The sequence below is a fragment of the Bos taurus genome, chromosome 29, assembly GCF_002263795.3.
Source record: "Bos taurus isolate L1 Dominette 01449 registration number 42190680 breed Hereford chromosome 29, ARS-UCD2.0, whole genome shotgun sequence".
In the NCBI taxonomy this organism is placed as follows: domain Eukaryota; kingdom Metazoa; phylum Chordata; class Mammalia; order Artiodactyla; family Bovidae; genus Bos; species Bos taurus.
The window spans coordinates 19,084,170-19,101,525 of record NC_037356.1 but is presented as its reverse complement, the minus strand read 5'-3'; the positions used below and the strand labels follow the sequence as shown (position 1 = coordinate 19,101,525).

General features: G+C 41.5%; 1 protein-coding gene across 2 annotated transcripts in view; it reads right to left on the bottom strand.

Annotated features, from left to right (window-relative positions):
• Nucleotides 1–7,104: 7,104 nt before the first annotated feature.
• The window catches only part of LOC524642 (glycerophosphodiester phosphodiesterase domain-containing protein 4), a 128,233-nt gene continuing 117,981 nt past the window's right edge, over nt 7,105–17,356 (bottom strand). For both annotated transcript variants that reach the window (XM_024987578.2, XM_059883241.1), the window contains one exon: nt 7,105–7,533. In XM_024987578.2, coding sequence (XP_024843346.1) covers nt 7,223–7,533 — 311 coding nt within the window. In that variant the 3' untranslated portion in view covers nt 7,105–7,222. The remainder of the gene's footprint in view (nt 7,534–17,356) is intronic.

The following is a 17,356-nucleotide window of genomic DNA, read 5'->3' as shown; positions in this document are numbered from 1 at the left end:
CAATGTATATATGTCCAAACCCACAGAATGTACGACATCAAGTGTTAACCCTAATGTAAAATATGGACCTAAACTCAATATGATGTGTTAATGTACGCCCATAAATTATAACTAACATACCATCAAATACAGGATGTTGGTTGTAGGGAAGGTTGTGCATATGTGGGGGTGGGAGGTTTATAGAAAATCTGTGTACTTTCCACTTAATTTAACTGTGAACCTAAAACTACTCTAAAAAATAAAGTCTATTTATTTTTTTTGTTTGTTTGTTTTTTAATTTTATTTTTTAAACTTTACATAATTGTATTAGTTTTGCCAAATATCAAAATGAAAAATAAATAAATTGGGGAAGTCTGCTCTGCTCTGCTCATATCGCTTTCTTTATCTCCCATAGCTTATGCTACACTCAATATACTGAACCAGTGATAAATCACCAAACATAATGAATGGGCTCTTTCACACCTCTTCACTTTGTCTCAAGTTGTTCCCTCTGCCTGTGAATCCTGCCTTTCCCTTTCCCTTTCCTTCCCACATCACAGCACAAATCCTTTTATTTGTCTTTGTCAGGTCTCAGCTTAAAAGTCCTCCATCTGTGAAGTTGTTCCTAATCTCTAGTTTGGGCAGTTTTGCACTCTCTCCTCTGTTCCCACAGCATTATTCTAGAAATTGTCTATTTTAGGGCTTTATCTTCCCAGTATATATATATATATATATATATATATATATATATATATATATATATAGTATATTTTTGTGTTCTTGTTTTAAATTATTATAGTTGCTTTACAATGTTCTGCTAGTGTCTGTTGTAAAGTGAATCAGCTACACGAATACATATATCCCCTCCTTTTTGTTTTGTTTTTAAATATTTCACTGCATCACATCTTTTAGTTGTGGCATGTGGCTGCACTGGATCTTTTAGTCCTGGCACGTGAAATCCTTAGCTGCGGCATATCAACCCTCACTTGCAACATTTGATATCTAGCTCCCAGACCCCCGTCATTGGGAGCACAGAGTCCTAGCCACTGGACCACAAGGGAAGTCCCTATCCCCTCTTTTTTGAATTTCCTTCCCGGTTATGTCACCACATTTTCACATGTATGGATGTGAGAGTTGGACTATAAAGAAAGCTGAGCACCGAAGCCTTGATGCTTTTGAACTGTGTGTGGTGTTAGAGAAGACTCTTGAGAGCCCCTTGAACTGCAAGGAGATCCAACCAGTCCATCCTAAAGGAGATCAATCCTGAATGTTCATTGGAAGGACTGATGCTGAAGCTGAAACTACACTACTCTTTAATGGGTATTCTTTTCAATACTTTGTCCAGTTTTTTGTTGTTCTTTAATTTGAAACATATTCCTAAACTTTGTGTCTGTGAAATTAGGTGAAATAGTTACCTATCCAAGTCTTGAAGACATGTCCTTGTGTCGGAGTGTCCCATGTAGTCTGTGTGTACCCAGTAGCGTCAGTGGAAGAGCTGGATCTGAAGTAAGCATGGGCTGTGTCTTCCCCCGGGTATGCTTGGCAGCAACCACCTTGGTTGGAGATAGGGCTGGAGCTGGAGGGGCTAGATCCAGAGCCAGCTGCAACCTTGGCCTGCTCGTATGATGAGTGACCATCATCACCCTATCAGGCATGGCTACAACTGGAGCCCTGAGGGAGCCTGGTTTCTCCAGAGATTGCAGAGGTCCAGGCATTGGTCTGGTACATGTTCGGGGCCTGGGACTGCACTACTGTGCTAGTTGCACTCACCATTTGCCTGGTGTACAACTTGCTTGGTTAGAAGTTGGTTAGAAGTTGATTCAGGGCCAGAGGAGTTGGCTAGCTGAGCTGGTCCTGGCCCCTTCCAGTATACACAGAGATGCTTGCTCAGTTATGATGGCCTCCACCCTGGAGCTAGCCACGCTCATTTCTGAGAGTGTGGGCAGGGATGCATGAGGTAATAATGGCTGTTTCTGCCCTGATCAGAGGCAGGACAGGGTCCATCTGTGCCCTCTAAACGTGTATTGTTCCACTGGCAGTGACAGCCTCCAACTTAATGTGGAGCAAGAGAGCCAGAAGCAGGAGCCTGGTGCAAGCTGGGGTGAGCTCTGGAGCAGTCCTATCAAGCCAACCGGAGTCCCAGAGGTTCCATCCACTGGCACCATGCTATAATCAGGAGTAAGCAAGACTGTGCATGCAGTCTTCAAGAGCAGAGTCTCAGTTTGTTATAACCCTGTGTAAGACCCACTGCTTTTCAAAACAGCTAAGGAGACTCAGCATCTCTGTCTGAGCCCAGGGCTGAGGTGCCTATTTCATGGCTTGACCCCCTTGTTCCCCAGGGAGGACCCCTGAGCCTATGCTATTGCACTCCTCTTCTGTGTCTCCTGCTAAAGGGGTGGTTCTTGACCTGGTCACTTCTCATTCATTCCTGATTGTATCTTTCTTTATAGACTTAGCTGTAGAACAAGTGTTTGGCTTGTCCTCCGGTGAACTTGGAGAGAATTGCTGCTCCATACATATTTGTAACTTTGTTTTCATGAGCATTCTCCCACTCTGACATCTTAATCTCCTCTACCCTGAGATCCTCTTAATTGTCATTAACAAGTGTATCAATTCATCAATCCCAGAATCAAGGTGAGCAGTGACAGGGAAGAGAAAGTGGAGTGGAATTCTCTGTCTGTATTTCTAACAAAGGACCTCAGACTCAAATCCTGAAAGACCTTGCAGGCACAATCATCCTCACATCACCCACCCTCCTGGCCACACATCTAGAGAGGCTGTCCATATTTGCTTTGTCTTATTCCTTGCCTCTCATCTCTCCATCCAAACCACTCTCTGAGTTACTAACAAAGCCCTTGCTACTAAATCAAATTAACTCTTTAGTTCTTGGTCTTTCAGCATCATCAGACACTACCATCCACTTCCTCCTTCCAGATCGCTCACTGCCAACACTGGTCAGGGTAGCAGGCTGTGCTGGGGTAACAGATGCTCATATGTGAGAGCCTGAGCAATTCCTACAAAGGGGGCTAGGAGGCAGGGTCCTACCATTGACACAGGAGGGCACAACTGGGGCTGTTGGTGAAGGAAAAATGACTACCATCTTCCCCTTGGCTACATGGGCCAACCTTCCTGGCCACTGAGGTCAACAGCAGAGACATTAGCAATGAGGTCTCCTGAACTGAGCTCAACTGGTACAGCCTTTACGATCACTCCTGGAGATAGGCATCCAGAATTTGAGGGACCCACAAACTAGCACCTTAAAGTGGGGTCATGATAACTTAGAACCCTAGATGTCTGGACGGATGAATCCATACCTTCAGCCGTCTGGCTGGGGAGGCTGAGGCCAGGGGGTGGGGGGCAGGATTTGTCTTTGTCCAGGCTTCTGTCCACTGCAGTTTCCTGGGAGTTGTCTGTGTTCTGGGTCTGAGTGGACGGCCGTGTCCCTCTCAGTGCTCTGTTTATCTTCTTGCTGTTGTTTTCAGGGCTACAAGATGGATGACCTCCCAACTCCCTATAATAGCCAGATGCTCACAGCCATGAGCAAACAGTGGGGCCCCAGGAGTGGTGAGGGAACAGTGGGCAGATGGCTCTGGCCCCATGCCTGCTCTCTAGGCAGCAGCTGGCTCAGGACCATCAGCAAGGAACACTTTAACTACCCAGGCAGGGAGGCTGGGCTGGCTGGCCACCATGACAGTATCACTGTGGCCTCTGATCCTTCTTCCAGTGAGGTGGCCTTGCCAGGAGGCAGAATTCCCTCCATTCACCCTGAAGCACCTGGTTGGTTCTACTCCTGGCTTGCTGTGACCTCACCACTGTAAGAGCCTGTGCTCCTCGGATGTCATTTGTAACTTAGTCTAGTCCTACCATGTGACCTTCTTTCACTTTGTGTACACAGCCTGGAAATGTAACCAAGAGGACAACCTAGTTCTCCATGCTGGGAACACTCAAACCAAGATTATCTTGAAACCTAAGGGACTGGCTTAATTGACCAAAGTCCTGGAGCCTCGGCTAGGGTAGGGAGACAGACTGCTTTTATATATTACAGTGTGAGTGATGACCCCTGTTCAGATCTCCCCTGATGACCTCAGGCATATACTATGTGCTTTATCTTCTGGCCCCAGGTCTCTTTTGAGGGGGAAGGGAGAGGGAGCAGTGTGTGGCCCCAGGACAAGGCCCTCTGGGGGAGTGGCTCGTATAACTCTATCCATGGTCTGTGGATACAGGATCAAGCTTGTCTGGGATTTGAGACAGGGGTGCCTAAGCCCACAGTGTGCTTGTTTCAAGGACAAAGGTGCTTAAAGGGATGGGTTGGGACCAGGGCAGGATGGGCAGGGCAATGCTGGATATCAGCCTGGGAGGTGGAGACCTACGTATGTGTGGCTGGAGATCCAGAGGGGGAACCAGCTTCTGTGCCTTATCTGTAGGGCCAGTAGATCCAGAATGGCCCTTACATCCTGCCAGAAATGTCTCCTTGGTCAATCAAAAAGCCACCAAGAACCCCAGGAACCAGGCTGCCTTGGATTAAATCCTTATGTCCAGTGGGTGCCTATAAAATATTACTTTGTGACCAGGATCGAACAAGCAAATTTCAAAGATCCCCAAACTACTGCACAATTGCACTCATCTCACACGCTAGTAAAGTGATGCTCAAAATTCTCCAAGCCAGGCTTCAGCAATATGTGAACCATGAATTTCCAGATGTTCAAGCTGGTTTTAGAAAAGGCAGAGGAACCAGAGATCAAATTGCCAACATCTGCTGGATCATGGAAAAAGCAAGAGAGTTCCAGAAAAACATCTATTTCTGCTTTACTGACTATGCCAAAGCCTTTGACTGTGTGGATCACAATAAACTGTGGAAAATTCTGAAAGAGATGGGAATACCAGACCACCTGACCTGCCGCTTGAGAAACTTGTATGCAGGTCAGGAAGCAACAGTTAGAACTGGACATGGAACAACAGACTGGTTCCAAATAGGAAAAGGAGTGCGTAAAGGCTGTATATTGTCACCCTGCCTATTTAACTTCTATGCAGAGTACATCATGAGAAATGCTGGGCTGGAAGAAGCACAAGCTGGAATCAAGATTGCCAGGATATGAGGATATCAATAACCTCAGATACGCAGATGACACTACCTTTATGGCAAAAAGTGAAGAAGAACTAAAGAGCCTCTTGATGAAAGTGAAAGAGGAGAGTGAAAAAGTTGGCTTAAAGCTCAACATTCAGAAAACTAAGATCATGGCATCCAGTCCCATCACTTCATGGGAAATAGATGGGGAAACAGTGGAACAGTGGCTGACTTTTTCTCGGCTCCAAAAATCACTGCAGATGGTGATTGCAGCCATGAAAGTAAAAGACACATGCTCCTTGGAAGGAAAGTTATGACCAACTTAGACAGCATATTAAAAAGCAGAGGCATTACTGTGTCAACAAAGGCCCGTTTAGTCAGGGCTATGGTTTTTCCAGTGGTCATGTATGGGTGTGAGAGTTGGACTATAAAGAAAGTTGAGCACTTAAGAACTGATGCTTTTGAACTGTGGTATTGGAGAACACTCTTGACAGTCCCTTGGACTGCAAGGAGATCCAACCAGTCCATCCTAAAGGAGATCAGTTTATCCTAAACGGGATAGGTCCCAGGTGTTCATTGGAAGGACTGATGTTGAAGCTGTAACTCCAATACTTTGGCCACTTGATGGAAAGAGCTGACTCACTGGAAAAGACCCTGATGCTGGGAAATATTGAGGGCAGGAGGAAAAGGGGACGACAGAGGATGAGATGGTTGGATGGCATCACAGACTCAATGGACATGGGTTTGGGTGGACTCCAGGAGTTGGTGATGGACAGGGAGGCCTGGCGTGCTGCGGTTCATGGGGTCACAAAGAGTCGGACACGACTGAGCGACTGAACTGGAGAAGGAAATGGCAACCCACTCCAGTACTCTTGCCTAGAACATTGCATGGATGGAGAGTCTGGTAAGCTACAGTCCATGGGATTGCAAAGAGTCACACATGACTGAGCAACTTCAGTTCTGGGCAGTTCTGGGGTGGGGTCTTCAGACAGGGAAGGTGTGATATGGGGGTGGGGCATCCCTCTGGGCTTTGGCTAGGCTGAGTGCCTGGAGAGATGACAGGGGAGAATCCTCTTGCCTCTGGCATGTTAGGGATCTGTCCTCAAGGCCCCTGATACTTCAGCACAGCCAGCCTAGCTTACTTGTCCTCAAATGCACAAGCATCTGGGGTCACCTGCATGTAGGTGACAAACCACTCCACAGAGAGTGCTATTCCTGGTCTCCAGATGCCTGTGTGGGAGGGGGAGGGGTTGATGCTGAAATAAAGTCCTCAAACCACACAGCGCTGCTTTCTGGGATGACAATGCGGCCATCTGAGGCAGCCCTGCCCCACCAATGTTTATAGGACTCCACAGTCAGCCCAGGGAAGGTGCTGTGGTGTCTGCCCCTGCCCATCAGCATATACATGGGAACATGAGCCCTGGACAAGGAGGGTGAGTAGGTGGTCACACAATAGAACACAACTTCCTGCTTCTAACGCAGGGTTCTCAGCTCGAGTCAAAAGTCAGCTTCAAGGTCAAAAGCCACTGGGTGGGCATGGGATTATGCCCACCACCCCACTGGAGAATCAGCCAGCGACAAGCTATGCGGAAGCACCCCATGCACACTGTACGACTAGATGTGTGAGTGGGGTGAGATCTTTGCCCCCGCTCATGCCCATGCCACCTCTCCTTCTCTGACTCTGGACGGCATCACTCTGGCATTCCTCCCTTGACTTTGTCAGCCTGAGTGACCACAAAAGGTCCCAAAGATTGTATCAATTACCTTCTTAGTTCCTCAGAGGCTGCCTTTATTTATAGGCTGATGTTCACCACAGCTACTCCTTTAGCTGTGGGAATATCATGAAGGGTTATGATGAGACAGATTATCTGACACCCAGAGAACAACCAACTCCAACTCTAGGACCACACTCTTTCCCCTCTGCTCATCCCCTGGAGAGGAAAGGCAAGACCAGAGTGGTTTTCCTGAGAGCCTCCCTGGCTCTTCCGCACCCCTTTCCTATCTCTCTACCATCAGGTCACCCTGGGCACAGAGAGGGAGAAAAAGGAGAGGAGGCAAGGTGTGGCTAATTATTCTTTGAAGACAGCCCCAAAAGGGGAGAAAGACATGCTGGGTGTGATGGAAACCATCATAAAAGAGACTTATTGGAGGGAGTCAATGCTGGGGGGGCTTTTCAGGTTACGTTTCAGGAGGAGGCTTCTCCACAGAGGGAACCGTTGGTTCATTTGCCTCCAAGGTAGGCAATACAGTTTGGAGGGTGGCCTCTCTGTTGGCTTCCGAAGTGGGTGCTTGAATGGGTTCAAAGGCTGGCTCAGTGGGCACTGGTTGTCCAATGTCATCTGTGGGATGCACAGTTGATATAGTGGTTTCATTGACAATCTCTGGTACAACAGCTTTAGAACTTGGAGGTTCCCTTTCCCTCTCTGGAAAAGGTGCAGGGATACCCATAATTTCTACTACTTCATTTTGGAGGCTTGCACTTGAAGCTTCTGTGGGATAGAAAAGAAAACAACATAGATTCCTCCAAAGTCGATTCTCCAATCTTTGCTAGTAATGTGGTAAAATCCTAGTCATCTTTAAAATGTCAGCTCCTCACTCACCATTTTAGAATCTTGCCCCTTAGTTTTCTCCCTACCCAGCCTTTGGGCAGACTTCACTACATCTGTACAACAAGGTGCTGAAGTTTAAGAGTCTATTGGGTGAGGTTCTAACTCAACACAGGAGCACTCAGAAGAAGGGTGAAATCAACATTTGTTTAAGGTTCATGTATTTCCCAACCACTGACTCCGAAGCAGTGTAAACAAAAAACTGAATGCTGCTGCTGCTGCTAAGTCACTTCAGTCATGTTCGACTCTGTGCGACCCCATAGACGGCAGCCCACCAGGCTCCCCCATCCTTGGGATTCTCCAGGCAAGAGCACTGGAGTGGGTTGCCATTTCTTTCTCCAATGCATGAAAGTGAAAAGTGAAAGTGAAGTCGCTCTGTCGTGCCCGACTCTTAGCGACCCCATGGACTGCAGCCTACCAGGCTCCTCCGTCCATGGGATTTTCCAGGCAAGAGTACTGGAGTGGGGTGCCATTGCCATCCTCTATTAGAATGGGAGCTTTTTACGAATAGAAACTTTGCCTTGCTTGCCACCCCATGTATAGTGCTCAGGAGTGTCTATCACACAGTAATTGCTCAGAAAATAGTTTCAGGTTTTTTTCTAACAGAATGATAGAAAAAATAGATGATGGAGACTTTTTCTCATAATGCAGCTAGGAAATGGACTCTCATCAAAGACAAATTAAAAACTGGATCATATATAAAATGAAAATATCTTAAAATTATCTAAGAATTTACAATATAAGGAGGAACTGTGGACACGAAGTCTAGAAGACAGTGAGAATCCAAAGAAGAGAATCCAGTTATTTTTCCCCTGTGTGTAATTTCACTCTTGAAAAAACAGTTGCACACATGAGCTTAATTTTAGCTTCACAGGCTGAAGGGACTTTTAATGCACCTGAATTGAATTTGTACTTCAATTCCATGACATCTAATATCTATGATATTAGGTTTTCATATTCATGAATGTGTTATGTTGCTCCATTTATCTGGGTCTTCTTTTTCTCACTAGACTTTTGTAGTTTTCAGTGACCAATCATCTTATCTTCTTTTCAAGGGCTTACAATATTTTCCTAAAATTCCTGTTTTTGCTTTTATACTGTTGTAGATGATGCTATTTCAATTTTTAAAGTAGTCACTGATGACATATCAACATACAGTTGATTTTTCTATATTGACCTTGTATCAACATTTAAAAAACTAATGGCATCTGGTCCCATCACTTCAAGGCAAACATGTGGGGAAAAAGTGGATACAGTGACAGATTTTATTTTCTTGGGCTCAAAAATCACTGTGGACAGTGACTGCAGCCATGAAATTAAAAGATGCTTGCTACCTTGGGAAAAAACTTAGACAGCATATTAAAAAGCAGGACATCACTTTGTCGACAAAGATCCAAAAAAAAAAAAAAAAGCTTGGTTTTTCCAGTAGTCATGTATGGATATGAGAGTGGGACCATAAAGAAGCTGAGTGCCAAAGATCTGATGCTTTCAAGTTGTGGTGCTGGAGAAGGTTCTATAGAGAGTCCTTTGGGCAGCAAGATCAAACCAAATTCAATCCTGATGAAAATTAATTCTGAATATTCATGGTTTTTCCAGTAGTCATATATGGATGTGAGAGTTGGACTGTAAAGAAAGCTGAGTGCTGAAGAATTGATGCTTTTGAACTGTGATACTGGAGAAGACTACTGAGAGTCCCTTGGATTGCAAGGACATCAAACTAGTCAATACTAAAAGAAATCAGTCCTGAATACTCATTGGAAGGACTGATGGTGAAGCTGAAGCTCCAATTCTTTGGCTACTTGATGCAAAGAACTGACTCATTGGAAAAGATCCTGATGCTGGGAAAGACTCAAAGCAGGAGGAGAAGGTGATGACAGAGGATGAGATGGTTAGATGGCATCACTGACTCGATGGACATGAGTTTGAACAAGTTCCAGGAGTTGGTGATGGACAGGGAGGCCTGGCGTGCTGCAGTCTATGGGGTTGCAAAGAGTCAGATATGACTGAGTGACTGAACTGAACTGAACTGAACTGAACTGATTTATTGGAAGGACTGATGCTGAAGCTGAAGCTCCAAAATTGTGGCTACCTGATGTGAAGAGCCAACATATTGGAAAAGACCCTGATGCTGGGAAAGACTGAGGGCAAGAGGAAAAGGGGATGAAAGAGGATGAGATGGCTGAATGGCATCACTGACTCAGTGGACATGAGTTTGAGCAAACTTTGGGAGATAGTGAAGGACAGGGAAGCCTGGCATGCTGCAATCCACGGGGTTGCAAAGAGTCAGACATGACTTAGAGCCTGAACAACAACATTCCTGAGCTATTGCTTAAGTCACCAGTTGTAGTAGGTTTGTCATTTAATTCCTTCTAATTTTTTACTGTATATAATCATGTCTGCAAATTAGGAGTTTTATTTCTTCATTTATGCCTGATATTTTATGCCTGATATAAATATATATATTTATATATATATATATATATATTTAGTATATAATTTATATATACTAAATTGGCTATCTTACTAAATGGACGTGAGTTTGAGCAAGCTCCAGGAGTTGGTGATGGACAGGGAAGCCTGGCGTGCTGCAGTCAATGGGGTCACAAATAGTCAGACACGACTGAGTGACTGAACTAATTGAAACTAGCTAGGATCTTCAGTACAATGCCAAGTAAAAGCAGTGAGAGCAGACAGCCTCGCCTTCTTACTGATCTTATATAGAAAATCCTGTTTCACCATTAACAATCATACTGGCTGAGGTTTTAAGTATCTTTCATCAGATTGAGGAAGTTTCATTCGATAACTAGGCTACTTAGATCTTGATCATAAATAGATGTGGATTTTTGTCATATATACTTTATTTCTAGTCTATTTTGATTAGATGATAGATTGATTAACCTGCAAATTATATATCCAACTTGTACCACTGCAATAAATCTCACTTGCTCCAGATGTTTTATCCTTTTTTTATACTGATGGATTCAATCTGCTAATATATTGTTTTATGGCTAAGCTGGTGAATGATATTGATCTATACATTTAGATGTTGCACTGTCTTTGTCAGATATTTTTTATATGAGATTATTTCTGACCATAAAAAGTCAGCTAAGAAATGCACTTGTTTTTTTTAGTGAGTTGGTATAAAATTGGTATTATTTCTTAAATATTCACTTAACCAGTTAAGCTTATCAGGCCTGGACCTTCCTTTGTTGTGAGGCTTTTGATACATGGATTTGATTCTGAAAGATTCTGATAGGTTATAAAATTTCTATTTCTTTTTCAGTTCTGGAAAATTAAATCATTTGAAGGAATTTGTTTACCTCATTTAAATTTAATGGCTTAAAAATGTTCCATGATTTTCCTTTTTATGTGTAGGATCTGGAGAGATAATCTCTCATTAATCATTCACTATACTGGCAATCAGTCTGTCTCTTCCTCTTTCCCCTTACTAAGCGTTTATCAATTTTATTAATCTTTTCTAAGAACTAACTTTTCACTTTTTGAATATTCTCCATAGTTTGTATCATTTCTGTTTTACTGTTTCTGCTATCTTTACCATTTCATTTCTTTTACTTGGTGAAAATAACTCCATTTTCTAGATTGCTACAGTAGACTCTTAATCACTATTAAGCCAGGCTTCCTTCTAAAAGTTACTAATTTCCCTCTAAGTTATGGCTTAAGTTGTACCACACAAGTTTTGCTTTTGTATATGCATTACACTTTAAAATAGCTTCCAATTTCCCTTGTGATTAATCTCTTGATCAATGAAAAGTTTAAAATACATCAATTTCCTCTACTATCTTTATTATACATAAACATATTCCAGTGATATTTTTACTTTTGTATGCTTCCAACTTAAAGAACTCCCTTATAATTTCTTGTAGAACTGGTCTAGTAGTGATAAACTCTTCTAGCTTTTGTTTATTTGGGAAACTTTTGATATCTCCTTCAATTCTGAATGGTAACCTTGCTGGGTAGAGAGTTCTTGTTTGGAAGTTTTTTCTTTCAACACTTTTAATATATCACACCTTTCCTATCTGGCTTGTAAAATTTCTGCTAAAAAATCTGATGACCTTATGCTGTTTCCCTTGATTATAAGTTGGTTTTTGTGTTCTCCTTTTAGGATTCTCTCTTTCTCCTTAAATTTACAATTTTAACTTTAATGTGTCTTGGTATGTGTCTTTTTGAGATCATCTTATTTGGAACTCTGTGGCTTTCTAGATCTAGATGTCTTTTTCCTTCCCCACATTAGGGATGTTTTCAGCCACTGTTTCTTCAGTTAATTTTGGGGGCATTTTCTCTTTCTCTTTTCCTTCTGAAAGCACTATAATGTGAATGTTATTACACTGGATGCTGCCCCAACAGTCCCATAATGCATCTTTCCTTTTCAAAGTTCTTTTTTCATTTTGCTGCTCTGTCTGGGTGAGTTCCATTGTTTTGTCTTCCAGCTCACTGATTCGTTCTACTACCTCATCTGTTCTGCTGCTGAGCCCTTCTAATGTATTTTTTGATTCAGTTATTACTTCTGTTTGGTACTTTCTTGTATTTTATGTTGAAGTTTGCACTATGTCCATCAATTTTTCTCCAAAGTTCAATAAGCATATGTTTATGACCATTATTTTTAACTCTATCAGGTAGATTGCTCATCTCTGTTTCATTTAGTTGTTTTTCTGGGGCTTTGTCTTGTTCTTTCGATTGGAACATATTCCTTTGTCTCATTTTACTTAATTCAGTATGTTTGCATCTGTGTGTTGGGCAAATCAGCTCTATCTTCCAGATCTGCTTTATGGCTTGCCATATGGTCTATTTTGCAACTACACCATTTACATTTCAAAATATTGTACATTCTGCAGTTGTTGAATATAATATTTTCTGTCAACTAGGTCAGGTTAGCTGGAAGTGTTCAGACTTCTATATCCTTTCTGATTTTACTTTTTGATGAATTTAGTTGTTCTTTCAGGTACTAAGAGAGGAATGTCAAAATCTTTAACTATGATTTTTCTATTTCTTTCTATTTTTGTTTAATGTGTTTTGAAGCTCTGTTACTAACTATATAATTATAGGGCCTTCTTGATACACTGACCTTTTCTTTCTTAAGAAATCTTCATTTCAAGTAAGGCTCCATGTTTTAAAGTTTATCTTTCAGATATTATTTTCATGCTTGCTGTTTGTATGGCATATTATTTTCCATCCTATCTTTTTTCATTTTTCTCCCTTCTGATTTTAATTTTCTGTCCTTTCACTATTAATCTGTGTTTTTATATTTGAAGCATTTCTTTTATGAATTGCATATGGTTGGGTCTTGCTTAATTCTATCCAATATTAAAATCTCCACTACTACTTTGAGTATTTGGTACACTTATGTTAACTGAACTTAATAAAATGGTTGAATTTATGACTACCATATTTCAATTTGTTTTCTATTTATTTTGTGTATTATTTTTTCCCTTTGTTCTCTTTCTCCTGAATCCATCTGCTACAAGAGATATTCTTATACTGGGTGTAAAGAAGATGCTATGATGTGAGAAAGCCTTATGACTAAGACCTGAATGGAATATCTAGATCTCAGAGAAAAGCTCATTCAAGAGTGATTAAGAAAACACGACTGACTTCAGTTCTTGCAACTGTAAGGAACTAAATTCTACCAACAATCAATGAGCTTGGAAGAGGACTCTTAAGTCTCAGATGAGACTGCAGCCCAAGCCAAGATCTTCATGAAAGCCTGGTGAGATATGCAGTAGACCTAGAAAACCCATGCCAGGACCCCTGGCCCACAACCTGGGAAATGATAAATTTGTGTTGCTTTACACTGATAGATTTATGGTAATTTGTTACCCAGTGATCAAAAACAACCCAAACTTTGATAGAATATACCCAAGATGAAGCATAGAAATTAATAGGCTAAAAATAAAAATAAACAGTCTTGATAACTTATGAGATAATATGACACCATCTAATATCTATGTAATTGGAAAAAGAAGGTAATAGCAGAAAGATATCTGAAAAATACAGGCTGAAAATGTATACTCTTACTGATCTAAGAAGTTCAGCAAACCCTAAGCAGGTAGACACACTAATATACACTGAGGTAAATCATAATCAAATTACTGAAAAAAGTAATGAAAGAAAGAGCCTTAATATACAATGGATTAAAGACAATCTCTTTAACAAGTGGTGCTCGGAAAAATGGTCAACCACTTGTAAAAGAATGAAACTAGAACGCTTTCTAACACCATACACAAAAATAAACTCAAAATGGATTAAAGATCTAAACGTAAGACCAGAAACTATAAAACTTCTAGAGGAGAACATAGGCAAAACACTCTCCGACATATATCACAGCAGGATCCTCTATGACCCACCTCCCAGAATATTGGAAATAAAAGCAAAAATAAACAAATGGGACCTAATTAACCTTAAAAGCTTCTGCACATCAAAGGAAACTATCAGCAAGGTGAAAAGACAGCCTTCAGAATGGGAGAAAATCATAGCAAATGAAGCAACTGACAAACAACTAATATCAAAAATATATAAGCAACTCCTATAGCTCAATTCCAGAAAAATAAATGACCCAATCAAAAAATGGGCCAAAGAACTAAATAGACATTTCTCCAAAGAAGACATACAGATGGCGAACAAACACATGAAAAGATGCTCAACATCACTCATTATCAGAGAAATGCAAATCAAAACCACTATGAGGTACCATTTCACTCCAGTCAGAATGGCTGCAATCCAAAAGTCTACAAGCAATAAATGCTGGAGAGGGTGTGGAGAAAAGGGAACCCTCTTACACTGTTGGTGGGAATGCAAACTCGTACAGCCACTATGGAGAACAGTGTGGAGATTCCTTAAAAAACTGGAAGTAGAACTGCCTTATGATCCAGCAATCCCACTGCTGGGCATACACACTGAGGAAACCAGAAGGGAAAGAGACACATGTACCCTAATGTTCATCGCAGTACTGTTTATAATAGCCAGGACATGGAAGCAACCTAGATGTCCATCAGCAGATGAATGGATAAGAGAGCGGTGGTACATATACACAATGGAGTATTACTCAGCCACTAAAAAGAATACATTTGAATCAGTTCTAATGAGGTGGATGAAACTGGAGCCTATTATACAGAGTGAAGTAAGCCAGAAGGAAAAACACCAATACAGTATACTAACACATATATATGGAATTTAGAAAGATGGTAACAATAACCCTGTGTATGAGACAGCAAAAGAGACACTGATGTATAGAACAGTCTTATGGACTCTGTGGGAGAGGGAGAGGGTGGGATGATTTGGGAGAATGGCATTGAAACATGTAAAATATCATGTATGAAACGAGATGCCAGTCCAGGTTCGATGCACGATACTCGATGCTTGGGGCTAGTGCACTGGGACGACCCAGAGGGATGGTATGGGGAGGGAGGAGGGAGGGGGGTTCAGGATGGGGAACACATGTATACCTGTGGCGGATTCATTTCAATGTTTGGCAAAACCAATACAATATTGTAAAGTTTTAAAATAAAATAAAATTTTAAAAAAATAAAATAAAATTAGCACATTAAAAAAAAAGAAAGAAACAGCCTTAAAAAGGACATATTACAAGCAAAGGAACAATGATTAAAATAAAGGAAGATTTCTTTTTTGGATGACTTTTCATAAGAAACTGTATGAGACAAGATAAAATATTATAAGTAGAGGAACAATGATTAAAACAATGGAAGATTTCTTTTTTGAACGAGTTTTTGTAAGAAACTATATGAGACAAAAGATAAAGGATCAACTTCTGTGAAGGGCTGAAAAATATATCCTAAAGATGTGTGTGTTTGTGTGTGTGTGTGTATACTAAAGGTAGCAGCAGCAGGTGCAGCAGTACATGTCTATCTAAAGGTAGTCATGGTGCAAGATGTGACACTAGGCCTTAGTATGCAAGGCCTAGTCTTCTCGCCCTGCATGGCTCCAGGCTGTCTTTGGAAGAACTGATGCTAAAGCTGAAACTTCAATACATTGGCCACCTGATGTGAAGAACTGACTCATTGGAAAAGACCTTGATGCTGGGAAAGATTGAAGGCCGGAGGAGAAGGGGATGACAGAGGATGAGATGGTTGGATGGCATCACCGACTCAATGGACCTGAGTTTGAGCAAGCTTTGGGAGTTGGTGATGGACAGGGAAGCCTGGTGTGCTTCAGTCCATGGGGTCACAAAGTGTCGGACACAACTGAGTAATTGACCTGAACTGATAGCTCTAGGTTGTGGTTTTGGCTTCTTTCCAGTCATCCTTGTTCATTCCCTAATACTAAACTTCATCCCTTGCCTTCTAGTTGTCTCTTTTAGGTACTCAAATGGTCTTTCTATATATTTATTTAGATCAGGCAAAACTGGTTTCTGTAAATAAGCAACTAAAAATTAAAAACATGAAAGATTCTTAGTTTATTATCTACTCACCTTATTTTCTTATTCTCATTTAAATATGGTGGGAAGTTGTTGTCAAGTTAATTTATTTTCTAAGGCATGATACCCACCTTTCTTCATTCAAATTTAAATGGTTCTTTGAACTTTCCTTCAGAACTTCTATCCCATCCATGCTTTCCACACCAATTCCATATTCTCTTTATTTCTTGATTAGATTACTATTATGGGCTGAATTGTGTACCACACAAACTCATATGTTGAAGCCCTAACCACAGAACTTCAATATAGGACTAATTTAGGAGATAAAGCCTTTACAGGCATGATTAAGATGGGGCCATTATGGTGAGTCCTGATCCAGTCTGATCAGAGAGAAAACTTGGAGACACAGAGGACATTGGGGGTTTGTGTGTGCACAGAGGAAGGGCTGTGTGATGACACAGCAACAAAGAGTCTACCAGCAAGTCAATTAGAGAGGCCTCAGAAGAAACCAAACCTGCTGACACATTGATCCTGCACCTCCAGCCTCCAGAAATGTGAGAAAAATCAACTTCTGTTGCTTAAGCCACCCAGTCTATGGTATTTTGTTTTGGAAGCCCTACTTTACTGATATAACTTCTGAATATCATAAGGCAGCTGGAACACAGCCTTCAGTCTCCTTAACAGCCTGCAGAGTGACCTTCTTAAAATTCATAAAACTCAGAGTCACTGGAAATTACTCTATATCTTAATAAATTTGGGTGACTTGATTTAAACCTTCAGCTTTACTATACAAAATATCATTACTCTTCAAATTTCTTAATTTTTTTATAGTCCTGATGCTGGGAAAGATTGAGGGCAGGAGAAGAAGGGGACTACAGAGGATGAGATGGCTGGATGGCATCACCGACTAGATGGACATGAGTTTGGGTGGACTCCGGGAGTTGGTGATGGACAGGGAGGCCTGGCGTGCTGCGGTTCACGGGGTCACAAAGAGTCGGACAGGACTGAGCGACTGAACTGAACTGTGGATACATTCCTGAAAGTCTAAGTTATGTATGTGTTGAAGACTGATAGCTGATACAAAGTATCTCATCATCTTCACAACTGTTCACAAGAAATTAATCAATCATTTTTGATTGTATCAACTTTACTTAAAGACTCCAAGAGCAATGGGAGGAAACTGCATCATGTACTGCACAGTCTTCTGCCTCCTCACTGGTTTTCCCTTTAACATTGCACTGGCTTCCCAAGCCAGTAACTCACTGTGTGATTATCCCCACAACCTCCTGAATGATAAACTAGCTTCCCTTCCCTTAC